The sequence below is a fragment of the Lissotriton vulgaris genome, chromosome 7 (genome assembly GCF_964263255.1).
Source record: "Lissotriton vulgaris chromosome 7, aLisVul1.2, whole genome shotgun sequence".
Classification (NCBI taxonomy): Eukaryota; Metazoa; Chordata; class Amphibia; order Caudata; family Salamandridae; genus Lissotriton; species Lissotriton vulgaris.
In genome coordinates this window covers 1,293,856,541-1,293,872,528 of record NC_141695.1, presented here as the reverse complement: position 1 = coordinate 1,293,872,528, position 15,988 = coordinate 1,293,856,541, and the positions used below count along the sequence as shown (strand labels likewise).

General features: G+C 45.1%; 2 protein-coding genes across 4 annotated transcripts in view; both read left to right on the top strand.

Annotated features, from left to right (window-relative positions):
- LOC147703524 (membrane-spanning 4-domains subfamily A member 4A-like) overlaps window positions 1-15,988 on the top strand; it is a 1,156,223-nt gene that overhangs the window by 830,142 nt on the left and 310,093 nt on the right. The window lies entirely within an intron of this gene.
- The window catches only part of LOC147703525 (membrane-spanning 4-domains subfamily A member 4A-like), a 345,084-nt gene that overhangs the window by 19,003 nt on the left and 310,093 nt on the right, over window positions 1-15,988 (top strand). The window contains exon 2 of the mRNA XM_086931894.1: window positions 6,409-6,571. Within this exon, the coding sequence (XP_086788020.1) occupies window positions 6,425-6,571 (147 nt within the window). The 5' untranslated portion in view covers window positions 6,409-6,424. The remainder of the gene's footprint in view (window positions 1-6,408; window positions 6,572-15,988) is intronic.

Here is a 15,988-nt window from a genome sequence, read left to right as displayed (position 1 = left end):
TAAATACTAGGACTCTCTGTATAGCCTTGAGGGGCACGAGTAAATCTGAAGCTTCGGCCAGCCAGTGAGAATCCGAAGATATGTCTGCTATCAGGGTGAATTGGAATGCTAAAGAAGGCATTCTTTAAATCAATTACTGAAAAATACTGGGCTGTAGGGGGAATCATCATCAGAATAGCAGTTATATCAGGTACTACCGGATATTGCGGGACCACAATTTTGTTGACCTCTCTAAGGTCAATCACAAAGCGATATGTATTTTTGTAATCCGGGGCACCATCAATTGGTGTCTTCTTTAAAATCGGTAAAATCGGGCTGTTACAAACATTAGCAGCTGTTTCCTCCACTACCCCCTTCTGGATGAGGTCACGAATAATGTGCAACAAGGCCTGTTCACCTTCTGGTGAAATTTTATACTGCGGAATGCGGGGCAGCTGGACATTAGGTTTCAAGGTTATTGACACAGGGGCTATTCTTAACAGACCAACATCGGTATCTCCTGTAGCCCACAGTGTCTGAGGAATCGTAGAGAATTCAGGGGGAAGGTTTTCATTTTTGGCAAAATATTGGGCTGCATTTGGGGGTGGTTTCTGTAGTGTCAAATAGACATCATCGGGGAACAATAAATCCGTGCATGTAACTTTTTCAGAATGTCCAGACCCAAAAGATTTTCTCCACAATTTGAGGTTAACAGAAAAGGTGAATGTATAGAAATGGGACCTACAGTGAAGGGCAGAGGTTTAGAAATGGTGCTTACCACAGGGATTACAGAGAATCCTACTGATACGTTATTTTGGCCAGACAGAGCAGCCCCTGGGACCAGTGTATGGGCAACTGAGCTATTCATTGCCCCAGTATCCACTAGACAGGTTCCCGATGTTCCCAACAGTTCCCCTTGTACATAAGGTCCCTCCTGGTCAACTGGTACTGTAAAATGGCCCCCGCTCTGTCCTTGGCTGTCTCATGCATAATCCTGCCCGTCGTACCCATCACCCCTATAATTTTCGTTGTAGTACTGTCTGGCTTGGGGGTTGTCAAAGTAATTTTTCCGAGAATCCTCACGGTGCATCTCTTCTCGTCTCATACTATTTCGGTCTATATTCCCTCAACCCCTTCCTCGTCCTCTATTACCCTGCAGTATGGAAAAGAGCAGTAAACCGACAGGTAAAGCAAATATCATTTGCAAGAGACATCGCTAGTCTGCATCATCACCCAAATCTCTCCGCACTGGATGCCTCTTATAAAGTGGGTAAAGCACAGCCCTACTTTGAACAAGCTCTTTCCGTTCAAACTCGAAAAGAGATCACTCACATGAGGCTCCTGGTACTACCTATAGTGGAGTTCAACCCAAGCTGGGCCCGACCGGATAAATCAGTAGCATGCAGACTCTGTGACTATCACCAGGAATCCTGGTATCACTTGCTGTGTTGCTGCCCAAAGTTAGCCAGAGAGAGACAACGTTTGGTCATTCCAATTTGCAGAGCTCAGGGCCGCAATCGATGCTGCGAAATTTCGGACTTGTGTTTTACGTCTACAGCAAGTCAAACAGTAGCACGGCTGGGGAAATTTACAGACCTAATTCGTGCGGGACTGTCCGCAAACGCCAAGCTGCAAAAAGGAAACAGTAGGTCGGTACGGAGGAGAGAGGTGGACACACCCCCAATTTAAAAACATTTAAACGCACACTGGTTTTAATCTGCATAGTCAGAATATGACATTTTATGAAGGTTTTACGTTTAATTGACTGGAGGAAAAAGCCCAGGGAATACAACTTATGTTTCTTTTTTAGATAACTATTTTTACACAGTTAGTATATTGTAATGATTTTAAATAATTGAACAATAAAAGCTTTTTCACTTCCTCTATTACCCCCATACTTTGACAGCCAGAGAGGGCAATCTGCCTTCCAGTGCCTTTCCTGTTTGCAATAGGAACACTGGTTTATACCAATGTTCGGGGGACCTCCTCCACCTCTTCCTGCCATTGCACCCCTCTGGAATAAGCCACGCCCTCCCTGTCCTGAGTTCTGTCCTCTGCTAACCTGCTGCAACAGAACCCTAGTCTTCAAATCCTTAGTCTTCTTTTCTGACTTTTCCTTACTTTCATTCTCTCGATGTTCATAATATTGGGCCATACTGAGAATCACTGACGGGGCAGCCGTAGTCCACGTTCTCTCGGCTGCTTGGAGACGGGACATAACTTCGGGGAGCAAATTCGTAACAAACCTATTCACAAACAACCGTATCCCGCCTTCCGTGGATAGGTCTTGCCCACTAAAGTCTATAAAGACTTTCTCAAACCTGGTAAAGAAATCTGACACACTTTCATCTTTCTTCTGTCTACAGGCAGTCAATTTGTCCCAATCAACTTTTCTAGGAGGGAGGAGAGTTTGCATGTATGTAATAATCTTAGTCGGTACTGCTAGTACCTCGTCTCTAGGTTTTTCTCCAGGTTTTCGTTCTTTGTCCCGGGTTTTCAATTGGTCCCATGTCCCTCCCAACTCGGGGGCATGGTCCGTGTCATGAATTTGTCTCCAAATGTCTACCGGGATCAAAAGGCCAAAGAACAGCTCGATATCGGGCATTGTCATGATAGCGAAATTGGCGGCCTCAGTCAATTCCTTATAGTAAGCAGTGGGATTTTTACGGGGGTCGGGGAGCTGAGCTTTTAGAGTAAGGACCTCGCTTCGTTTACAAGGGGTATAAGCCCATTGTTCCTGAAGCCTAGCATCCACGCGAGCCCTAGTTACTTGGCCATTGGCATCCCTTACTTCAGGTAGTTCAGGATAGAAGAGGGTATGCACCTCTCTCATGGGGTACTGCGCTCCCCAATCCGGTGAATTCGTTCACGATAATGCACCAGCGTTGCTACGTTATGATATACTTCATCAGCCTGTAATTGGAATTTAAAAGCTCGATCTCTTATATCACGCAGTATTTGAGGAGGTATTCCTTCCTCGAAACACTGCTCCCATAGTGAAATCAATCGGATTGCCATATTCTCCAATGCCAGGTGCTGCGCAACTGGTTAAAAGTCTTTCATGGTTCTCCAAATGTCTTCCAAGGTGTATATGGCGTTCCGCATCCACTGGGATGCCTGAATCACTATGGCCTTCCTTTCTTCTGTACCCAATAATGACTTAGTATAGACTCGCTGATCACTCAAGTCCGGTCTAAGGCGTTTGGGTGTGGTATCTAGACAAGCCGTGTATCGGGGATCTATAGCAGCTTGAGTCAGAGGGGAGAGAAATACAGGGTGCGAAGGGGAAGGGACAGCCTCCTCCGGCTGTAGGGATATCAAAGGTGAGGTAGTTGGTTGGAGAGTGGGAAGGGGAAGTAACGCACTTAGTACTGATCCATCAGCAGGGGCCGTGGCAGCCGGTACCGGTGCTCCCGCGGCCAATGCTGCTCCAATTTGGCCTGTCCGTAGCAAAGGCACGGCTGGGTAAAATCCCTGTGGGGCATAAGGAGGGGGTGGTCGGGCTTCTAATAAATCCTCTATTTCATCTCCTGTCTCCGGTCGTGTCATATAACTTTTGTCCGTCTCTAAACGGAACTGCCTATCCATTTGTGAGATATTTTCTTCCACCTTCCCTTTATCATAAGCTATAGCTTTCTGGGTGACTGTCTGTCCTGATTTAAGCTTTCCCAATTTCTCTTCTCTTATCCGTCGCCGTTTTGCCTCCTTCAACCACAGGTTCAAGGAGTCGAACATCGACTGGCGGCTTTTCTTCATAAACAATTTGTTTTGGATGTAATAATCTTTTTCTCATCAAACGACCCCGTTAGAGGCCATTGCAAATCGGAATTATCTTTGGTATACTTATTCCAAATCGTATTAAACAAAATCGGTGTAAGACCGTGTTTCACATACATATCAAAACTGGGGCTGTCCTCGGGAGGGACAGGCTGTCTTTCTTCCAGCCGTTTATTTCGCCGACAGCAGCACCCGAAACATATTTTACTAAAACAAGACATTATTGTAATGTTCACACAATTCTACTCATATACTCCAAAAACCATTCACATTCGGACGCGTCCTCTTCACCACTCACACTCATTTATTCTTCTATTTTCTCGCCATAAAGTGCTGTAAAGCGTCGCAAGGCAATAACTTTTTCAGTACTGAATACTTATTCTATGCAGATGACATGTCTTCAGAACGAACAGAGCCCGTCGACTCCTGTTCGGGGAACCGATTCAACTGAATTCCAGACCAACAAAATTCAACAACAAAATGAACAGTCGCTAGACTGTTCTGAGATCACCTGGTAGGCGAACCACGAACCCTCTTACAAGCCATCCCATGGTCCTGTTCTGGTTGGGCCGGGCGTCTGGGCACGCAGCTCCAGAACCCTAGCTTACCCAGTTGCTCCCAGGGCTTTCCCGAAGAGGATTTGGCCGAGCGAGTAACTCAGTACACCGCTAAAGCACCAGGTGTGGTCTCAAGTTTTCACCAAACAAGTCCGTGAGGCATCTACCCGCGCAGCCACTTCGCCGCAACGTCAGACCCTCAGATTCCCTTGTGGTCCGGCTTCCCAGGCCACCTTCAGAATGCAGTTAACCGCTACCGAGAAAAACACTTCTTCCAAGTGTTTCTTATCCAATACAATCAGAGATTCACTCACCTGGTGCACTCAGGTCGATTGCGAATTCTCCACTGCCGACTCCTTAACACACCGACACAGCCTGTTCTTCTCTTGGGTTAAGCCCGTAGGACTCCGGCGTAGGCTCTTCAGCAGCTTGGAGGGATACTGGGCTCGAGAGTGGAATTTCTTGTTTTCGTACCACAAAACGGGTGTTTCAAATCAGGATTCTCTTTCCGTCCACCCACTCGGCCAGAACTCCTCCCTGTCCCTTCTACTCCTGTTTACAGGAGAGGACGACCCTATTGCGGAGTCCCGGCGGAGTCGCCAACTGAAGGAACCAAAATATTATACTAATGGACTATACTCACAATAGCCCATATACCTTATTCGTAAATAATAAGTGAGTCGGCAATGGAGAAGGTTCAATCGTTTATTCTGCAGATACAGGCCCTGACAGTGGAGCCTCAGTCTACACGAGTCTCGAAGGTGCGCAGAGGAGACTGATTACACACAAGCAGAGCAAAGCATATACACGTTTCACACATAGCACGATGTCACCTTACTAGGAAAGATACAACTTGTCAGTGAGCCAGCAGGAAGACCCATATAAGGCACAATTGATTGCTAGTAGCTGGGCCTAGGCTATTCCGGGGGCAGGTCAGTAAGGTTCCTCCCTTTCTATCTGTAGCTCGGGGAGTGCAGGAACGGGCTCTGCTAGAATGTGCACACCCATAAGAAGGGCAGGTGTGACCTTGGGTTTCCCTGAGCTACAAACTAACGAATGAAGCAGACAGCTCGGTTTGCCATAGTAGTTTCGTACAGAAAGCCTAATCACGTGATTTCAGGGAAACGGCATTGGAGGCAGAGAAACGAAACAAGATGGCTCCGGTCATACCAATAGGTTTAGGCAACACTAGAGTGAATCATCCTAACTATAATAATACTATGTGAATAATGCAATGCTAACGAACGGTTATAGGGTTATATTGTATATATTAGGCCAATAACATGTATTCATTGTAATTATATCCCATCATTAGGGCAGTGTAATTCCCTTATGACTGCCCCTTATACACTAAGGGACAGATTTACTATATTTTGACCAAGCGCAGCACAGCAACCAAAGTTGCTGTGCTGCTTGCTGTATGGAAGATAGAGAGCAGACCAGCACCATATCTACTGTCTCTTTCCTTGCGTAAGTGCACTTAAGCTTCTAAGCACTAACACACACACTTTTACACCATAGTTCAACAGAGTGTGTGCTCTATCAGGCATAGATTGTGTACTGGTAGGGCACCCTTCCAGTACAAAACTGTACAGTAATCCTTTTTCCCACTTTGCCTGTGTGCTGCACACATACAAAGTTGGAACAATGCAGATAATTTGAAAACTTGATCTGTTATTATGCCTGCTCGAGAAGGGGTAATTGTTTAGCTCAATTCCATGTCTATCAATGTTAGTAGATAGAGATTTGCATCACAAGTTGGTGGTTGCACAGAATGCCCATGTGCCATCCCCTTGATGCCACATAATGCAAAGTTGTGCATAGTGCTTCTTGGTGTTACTTTGATCAGCTTTCCAATGTAAATCTTGTTTTGAGTTGTAAATTAATTACCACCACAATACTTTGCGTCAGGTTTGCTTTACAAAAGTAATGTCAATCCTATGAAAAATGTTATTAAATCTGGGCCCCAAAGTGGGCTGCCCACTTTCCCATTTCACACCTCAAATGTACCAAATTCTCTTTAATTTCCTAGGTCTATGTCTCTTGTGTCCACTTATGTGTGCTGTTTTGATTTATTTATTTGTATTAACTTTAGGCACAAGGATCAAGACATGTCCACTACAGAAAAAGAGGATGGTTGTGTGGTCATCACTGGGGTTGACCCCCAAGGGGAACCCTCCAAGATGGGTGCAGGTGCCATCCGTTCACCCATGAAACCTCTGCAGAGTTTTTACAAAGGAGAGCCAGTAGCGCTGGGTGTAAGTGAAATACTTCATACTTGAGCAAATATTCTGTTAATGCCTAATGATTTTTCTCAGCTTGAATTTCTTGATTACTGACATCATGTAAAACTGTCCAAATACACCCACCAAAGTGGCCATGGTTATTTCAAATGTGGGCTACTCTGCAATACCAAGGAGCCTGGAACATTACCTGTGGCACTCCTTTATTACTTATGGAACAATTGCATTGTTCAATGGAAGATCCAGGATTTGGATTTTGCAAGATTTTATTTGCATTGCACCACAGGTCCCAGAAGGCAACTTTTAGAGAATAAGATTATGGTCCTTAATTAGTAAAGGTTGTGCTGCTGACGGTGATGGATCAAGCCCTGATCTCTTGACTGGGTAGGAGTATTCTGCATCATTCAGAAACTCTGTCCATCACCTTTTCCAAAATTGATGTTATCCACACTAAGGGGCCGATTATGATGGCCGACGGACCTGAGTCCGTCCGCCACCATAGAGAAGGAGGGACCGTCCGCAGGGGCAGCGGCGGTCCCTCCATGCAGATTAGGATGTGACCGCCAGGGTGGCGGTCACATCCTCTATTTTTAACATTGCGGCGGGTGCAGCTTCAAGCTGCACCCGCCGCAATGTTAAAAATGCATGTATTACATTTACATGCACAAAGAGGCAGGCAGCGCGCGGTGCCTGCCGCTTTGTGCATGTAAATGTTGGGGGGTACCATAGGTACCCCCATGTGCACCCCTAACCCCCCGACACCCTGGGGGCCCGCAACGGCCCCCAAAAGCCAAAGTCCACATGCTTTTCCAAGGCGGAAAAGCCGCCGCGGAAAAGCATGTCTCCGTGCAAATCCTAATTTGGCTGACGGTGTCTTGCAGACACCGTCACCAAATAGCCCTCCCCACCCCGCGGATCAGTGGCGGACGGACCTGCAGTCCGCCGCTGGTCCATCCGCAATCCCACCGCCATCCTAATCTGGCGGTGGGTGTTATATGTGGCTGCGGCGGTGAATCCGCATACTCCGGGACGGCGGTGGCTTCCGCCGGTACGGAGTATGCGGATTCACCGCAATCATAATGAGGCCCTAAAGTGTGGGAGGGTATACTCAGACGTGAGTCCCTAGCTCATTGCACCATCAGGATTCAAGCAAGCCGGGCCGACGACGGCTGAAATGCCAGAAACCGGTCCCCGGTAGCTTGTCTCCTTCCCAGTATATGAATTGGCTTGGTAGTTTGGTTTGCCCTGTTCCCATCATGCACTGGGACAGGAACAGACTAATTTGCATATAGCCAGGTTCTGAAGCTGGGATGGTGCAGTGAGCTAAAAAACGGTGATGGATCAAGCCCTGATCTCTTGACTGGGTAGGAGTATTCTGCATCATTCAGAAACTCTGTCCATCACCTTTTCCAAAATTGATTTTATCCACACTAAGTGTGGGAGGGTATACTCAGACGTGCGTCCCTAGCTCATTGCACCATCAGGATTCAAGCAAGCCGGGCCGACGGCGGCTGAAATGCCAGAAACCGGTCCCCGGTAGCTTGTCACCTTCCCAGTATAAGAATTGGCTTGGTAGTTTGGTTTGCCCTGTTCCCATTATGCACTGGGACAGGAACAGACTAATTTGCATATAGCCAGGTTCTGAAGCTGGGATGGTGCAGTGAGCTAAAAAACGGTGATGGATCAAGCCCTGATCTCTTGACTGGGTAGGAGTATTCTGCATCATTCAGAAACTCTGTCCATCACCTTTTCCAAAATTGATTTTATCCACACTAAGTGTGGGAGGGTATACTCAGACATGAGTCCCTAGCTCATTGCACCATCAGGATTCAAGCAAGCCGGGCCGACGACGGCTGAAATGCCAGAAACCGGTCCCCGGTAGCTTGTCTCCTTCCCAGTATAAGAATTGGCTTGGTAGTTTGGTTTGCCCTGTTCCCATCATGCACTGGGACAGGAACAGACTAATTTGCATATAGCCAGGTTCTGAAGCTGGGATGGTGCAGTGAGCTAAAAAACGGTGATGGATCAAGCCCTGATCTCTTGACTGGGTAGGAGTATTCTGCATCATTCAGAAACTCTGTCCATCACCTTTTCCAAAATTGATTTTATCCACACTAAGTGTGGGAGGGTATACTCAGACGGGAGTCCCTAGCTCATTGCACCATCAGGATTCAAGCAAGCCGGGCCGACGACGGCTGAAATGCCAGAAACCGGTCCCCGGTAGCTTGTCTCCTTCCCAGGATAAGAATTGGCTTGGTAGTTTGGTTTGCCCTGTTCCCATCATGCACTGGGACAGGAACAGACTAATTTGCATATAGCCAGGTTCTGAAGCTGGGATGGTGCAGTGAGCTAAAAAACGGTGATGGATCAAGCCCTGATCTCTTGACTGGGTAGGAGTATTCTGCATCATTCAGAAACTCTGTCCATCACCTTTTCCAAAATTGATTTTATCCACACTAAGTGTGGGAGGGTATACTCAGACGGGAGTCCCTAGCTCATTGCACCATCAGGATTCAAGCAAGACGGGCCGACGACGGCTGAAATGCCAGAAACCGGTCCCCGGTAGCTTGTCTCCTTCCCAGGATAAGAATTGGCTTGGTAGTTTGGTTTGCCCTGTTCCCATCATGCACTGGGACAGGAACAGACTAATTTGCATATAGCCAGGTTCTGAAGCTGGGATGGTGCAGTGAGCTAAAAAACGGTGATGGATCAAGCCCTGATCTCTTGACTGGGTAGGAGTATTCTGCATCATTCAGAAACTCTGTCCATCACCTTTTCCAAAATTGATTTTATCCACACTAAGTGTGGGAGGGTATACTCAGACGTGAGTCCCTAGCTCATTGCACCATAAGGATTCAAGCAAGCCGGGCCGACGACGGCTGAAATGCCAGAAACCGGTCCCCGGTAGCTTGTCTCCTTCCCAGGATAAGAATTGGCTTGGTAGTTTGGTTTGCCCTGTTCCCATCATGCACTGGGACAGGAACAGACTAATTTGCATATAGCCAGGTTCTGAAGCTGGGATGGTGCAGTGAGCTAAAAAACGGTGATGGATCAAGCCCTGATCTCTTGACTGGGTAGGAGTATTCTGCATCATTCAGAAACTCTGTCCATCACCTTTTCCAAAATTGATTTTATCCACACTAAGTGTGGGAGGGTATACTCAGACGTGAGTCCCTAGCTCATTGCACCATCAGGATTCAAGCAAGCCGGGCCGACGACGGCTGAAATGCCAGAAACCGGTCCCCGGTAGCTTGTCTCCTTCCCAGGATAAGAATTGGCTTGGTAGTTTGGTTTGCCCTGTTCCCATCATGCACTGGGACAGGAACAGACTAATTTGCATATAGCCAGGTTCTGAAGCTGGGATGGTGCAGTGAGCTAAAAAACGGTGATGGATCAAGCCCTGATCTCTTGACTGGGTAGGAGTATTCTGCATCATTCAGAAACTCTGTCCATCACCTTTTCCAAAATTGATTTTATCCACACTAAGTGTGGGAGGGTATACTCAGACGTGCGTCCCTAGCTCATTGCACCATCAGGATTCAAGCAAGCCGGGCCGACGACGGCTGAAATGCCAGAAACCGGTCCCCGGTAGCTTGTCTCCTTCCCAGTATAAGAATTGGCTTGGTAGTTTGGTTTGCCCTGTTCCCATCATGCACTGGGACAGGAACAGACTAATTTGCATATAGCCAGGTTCTGAAGCTGGGATGGTGCAGTGAGCTAAAAAACGGTGATGGATCAAGCCCTGATCTCTTGACTGGGTAGGAGTATTCTGCATCATTCAGAAACTCTGTCCATCACCTTTTTCAAAATTGATTTTATCCACACTAAGTGTGGGAGGGTATACTCAGACGTGAGTCCCTAGCTCATTGCACCATCAGGATTCAAGCAAGCCGGGCCGACGACGGCTGAAATGCCAGAAACCGGTCCCCGGTAGCTTGTCTCTTTCCCAGTATAAGAATTGGCTTGGTAGTTTGGTTTGCCCTGTTCCCATCATGCACTGGGACAGGAACAGACTAATTTGCATATAGCCAGGTTCTGAAGCTGGGATGGTGCAGTGAGCTAAAAAACAGTGATGGATCAAGCCCTGATCTCTTGACTGGGTAGGAGTATTCTGCATCATTCAGAAACTCTGTCCATCACCTTTTCCAAAATTGATTTTATCCACACTAAGTGTGGGAGGGTATACTCAGACGTGCATACCTAGCTCATTGCACCATCAGGATTCAAGCAAGCCGGGCCGACGACGGCTGAAATGCCAGAAACCGGTCCCCGGTAGCTTGTCTCCTTCCCAGTATAAGAATTGGCTTGTTAGTTTGGTTTGCCCTGTTCCCATCATGCACTGGGACAGGAACAGACTAATTTGCATATAGCCAGGTTCTGAAGCTGGGATGGTGCAGTGAGCTAAAAAACGGTGATGGATCAAGCCCTGATCTCTTGACTGGGTAGGAGTATTCTGCATCATTCAGAAACTCTGTCCATCACCTTTTCCAAAATTGATTTTATCCACACTAAGTGTGAGAGGGTATACTCAGACGTGAGTCCCTAGCTCCTTGCACCATCAGGATTCAAGCAAGCCGGGCCGACGACGGCTGAAATGCCAGAAACCGGTCCCCGGTAGCTTGTCTCCTTCCCAGTATAAGAATTGGCTTGGTAGTTTGGTTTGCCCTGTTCCCATCATGCACTGGGACAGGAACAGACTAATTCGTATATAGCCAGGTTCTGAAGCTGGGATGGTGCAGTGAGCTACAAAACGGTGATGGATCCAGCCCTGATCTCTTGACTGGGTAGGAGTATTCTGCATCATTCAGAAACTCTGTCCATCACCTTTTCCAAAATTGTGCTGCTGATTATGCCATGCAACACAGTTGATCAGTGCACCCGTAGGCCTTCGAACGAAGAAATACATTGGCACCATACTGTGTTTCACAAGGGCCTCTTCGCAAAGTTTCAGGGAACAAGGGCTCTAATTTTTTTTACACGTTGCTGAGAAAATATGAAAGGGCAGGGTGAGCATTTAAAATCTACGAATAATTTCCTTTGGACCAGTATTCCCTTCTCACTCTAACTTTGGGGACCATGCAAGAGCGTTGTATGTAAAAAATATAGTATCCTTATTGCGTTGCCAAAGTTGATAGACTTATGCAAACACTTAGGGCATTCTTTAGAATTTGGTGGATGAGATACTATGTCAAACTCTTGACAGGGTGGGTTGGACCGGGACAGAAAATGGTCCCGGGCACCAAAATAAAAGTGACCCCCATTAGTTACTCAGATTGTCAAAATGGCCCATGTTTGGAAATTGCTAGTTTTTAAGTTGTAAATACAAGCTGTACAAGTGCTTTGCAAGGTTTGGGAAACTGCATGGATGTGAAGTTGCTGCAGGCAATGTTTGATTTAATATCAGGAAAAGCATCAGTAAAAAACATCCCAGCAGACTATAGTCAAGTCAAGTCAAAAAATCTTTATTCAGATAAAAATATCCATAAAAGCACAATTTATCACCACCAGAATAGGATACAAATATAAGTACATATCTTCCAATACAAATTACACTGTTAAACGTTTAAAATGTTAGATGGGCCAATAAGACTAGCAGCATTGGACACAAAATGCCAAATAACGCATTGTATCATTTGTAAAGTGCATTGTAAATAAAGTGCAAAAGGTGGGCAATTAATCAAACAGTAATAGCCGCATCAGTATCAATATTAGAACATGACATTGAATCAATTGTACAAGGTCAACAATATATATGCACCGTAAAATAAAATGATAGACAAGCAGTCATCAAGATACAGGACCCTCACAATTCTAGCTGAATCGTCAACATATCGATGGTGTTAATATGTGGCAAAAAGCGGGGAAGGGCGGGGAAGTGCTCATGAAAATATTACAAGGTTCATGAGATGTTAAAATTCATTCACTCATGGAAGCACGCGAGCATATTGCAACTGATAAAAACGTGCTTAAATGGAATATCAAATCATCACTTCCCAATTTTAAAGTTTCAAAATAAGCTTGTTCAAAATCCACGATAGCCCTTGCCTTAAAAAAAGGATGTAAATACTGTTTTGTGTATCTTGTATAATATTTACAAAAGAATAAAAAATGAAGCACTGTTTGCTTGCTGCCAAAACCGCAAGGGCAGTTCATCTGCTCAAGGTTGTTGTTGTATCCTATCGGAAAGAAAAGGGAATATTTTATGCTGCCATCCCTCAGACGGTAGAGTAGGCTCCTTTTCCGCCTCCCAATGTTTTTCCTGAGAAATTTCTGAGGCAAGTGGTTTTGAGTGCTTAGTGTTTCCAATAGGGGCATGTATCTAATAATCGATGTTTTATGACGCTCTATATTCTGTCTTTCTTTAAAATAATGATCATACAATGCCCCCCTTACAGATTTAATGCTTATGGTTTCTGCTCTTAATGGGTGTTTGAATATATGCTCCAGCTTTATGCTTGCTAGACTGTCTTTTACTGCCCTAAACCATGGTATACTCCCACTTTTATCACATCTGAGACAGTCGGTGATTATTTCTCTAGTTAGGGTGGCAGCAGGATTCTGCCATAGTTTTATCCAAAATAACGCTGGGCGAAATCTAATGAAATCCTCCACATAGTATAAGTTCATTTCTTTATGACATATGTAGGTTGGAGAGGAGATTTGGGCCAGAGGATTTTTCTACAGAACCTATTCTCCTCAACTTGGATTCCACTACATTTCACATACCCCCAAAACTTCAGCACCATAAGTGGCTGTAGGTATACATTGTGATTTGTATATCTGAATCAAAGGTACAACCACCTCGGCCTGTTTTGGTAGCCTAAGACTAATGACGGAATTCTCTGCTTTGCAAAGTTTGGTTCTGCCATGGGCTACATGTGCTTGCCAAGAGCCAGAATCTGCAAAAACTGGGCCCAAGTATGGAAAAGTGCTAGTGCATTCTAATGATTCGTTGCCCAATTTTATAGACTTCATACAATGCTTTTTTGGCCCGCAAGTCATTATATAAGATTTTTAAAAATTCGTGCAAAGGTCCAGATTAGCCATAAAGGATACAAATCCAGTAACTAAAGTGCGTAGTGCGTTTGGTGTGCGGCCCATAAGGACTGCATCATCGGCATAGAGAAGCACGGGGGAAGATTTTACCATTAATTTTGGGAACATCACTAGTCAGTGTAGACAGGGAGTTGTGCAATTCATTTATATAAAGGATAAAAAGTAGAGTGGCCAGAACACAACCTTGTCTGAACCCCTCTACCAATAGTGATGTCACCAGAAACCTCCCCGTCAGTACATATCCTCACCTGTGCCTTTAAGTCCCTGTGCAAATACGCCAAAAAATAAACCAAAGCCTCATCTAACCCGCATTTTAAAAGGATCTCCCATAGACGCGATCTATTAACAAAATCAAAAGCTGAGGTTAAGTCCATGAATGCTAAGTATAGTGGGACTTTTTGGGCAATCGTGTATTTGCCCAAAATGAGGTTCAAATTTAAACACTGTTCCACAGTGCCAACATTACTTCTGAATCCCAACTGACAATAATTTAAAATTTGGTTGTCTTCAGCCCAATTCCTAATCTTATTGAAGACAACCTTTCCCAAGATGTTTAGGGTGTTATCAATCAAGGAAATTGGGTGGTAGCAGCTCGGATTGGATCTAACACCCTTTTTAAAAATGGACACAATGATGCTTGTCGACCAAGAGTTCGGAATAGATGTATTGATCAAGTTATTAAAACATTGCATAAGAGTGGGGCCCAGAACTCTGGTGTGTGTTTTATAAGATCAGTAGACAGCCCATCAGGGCCTGGGGCTTTATTCCCTGCGCTTTGGTTTATGGCATCCTCAACTTCCGAGATAGTTGTGGCAAACTGTGAAGCTGGAAGAGATGTATGAATGCTGGAAACCATTGTGGGAGCAGTATAAATTCTAGCAAAATGCTCTTCCCAAAGTTCCGTGGGTATATTACAACTTATTGGAGTGATGGCCGAATCCATAGACCTCATTTCTTTAACTTCACTCCAAAATCCGATTACATCCTTAAGTAATGCAGCACAAGCAAGATTTTCCCAACGTTCTTTTAATATAGCTTGAGAGCGGGATTTGGTTGCTTCCTTGTAAGAGGCTCTTAGCAATCTGACTAAAATTAGATCCCTGGATGTAGCCGCTGATGCTGCACGCAGGTCTCTATTGGCCTGTGAGCATGTGCCGTCGAACCATCTAGGGTTCTTACTTGAGTTAATGACGGGTTTAGAGATTATGTGTTTGATCCCGGCACACAGACCGCTAAAGGCCTCAACGATTTTGCTGCCCGCAGCGCTGCTCGATAAGCACGTGTCTACAAATGAAGGGTGTGCTTTTATCATACGTTCAAACAGGGCCTTATTATCTATGCCCTTCCAGATTACTCTAAGTTTGTCAGTGGATGTCACCAAATGTTTTGCGTTTATTTCTCTTCAATTAAGAAATTTCGAAAAGAGTCTGATAGTTATTATAAGGGGATTGTGATCACCTTGACTAGTGCTTAAATCCTCAGCCTTAACTAAAAAAAATTCCAGTGCAGATGATATAAAAACATAATCTATGGTGGATGAGCATCCACGCCCTCTGTAGGTAGGCAAGTGATCTTTGTTTCGGTCAGTGCCGGCCTTTTCCATGGTGTTAATTAGGTTGCGGGAGGATAAGAAATTACTAAGCTCCTCGCCCCTTTTACATGTATTATACCTTGCCGGCGCGGGGGTAATGGTATCAGTATCTCTTTTTAACCATACGTTAAAATCCCCACCTAAGCAGAGACCATCTATTTTACCCTACCTCCGTGCATCTTGTAATCCATCAATAAATTCAAACAAATTAATAAAATTCCTATTCGGTAGTGATATAAAATCATTATTGTAAAAATTAATTAAACATATCGATGCCCCCCTTGTGTAGATTGTGGCTTGAAAATTCTCTTTATTTGTCGCCACAGGTTTTATGCTACCTCCAGCTGCAATCTTTATCCTAGTAGATAAACCCCCACACGAACGTCCCATTTTTGGGCTTGGTACAATACTAATATAACACGCAAACCCATCCAAGACCAATTCGCTTGTGCACCATGTCTCTTGGAACATCAGGATGTCATATTCACTAACCAAATCAACCCACTCAATTGAGTTTAATTTGGATCTCAATCCTGCAATATTCCAACTTAACACATACAGGTTAGGGTCTAAGCCTCTAGGTTCTACATTAATAGGGGATTTAGCTAAAAATTCCGGTGATTCAGGTGTAGTGGTCAGTGTTTGACTTATTAGTCAATCCTGACTTTCTAGGCCGGACAAGGCTGTGAACCGATCTTGTGTGATATATGTTGGAGTTAGAGGGTTGCGTGACCATTAGGAAGGTTTATAAAAAAAGCCTAAGGGTAGTGGGTATATCTGAGTTG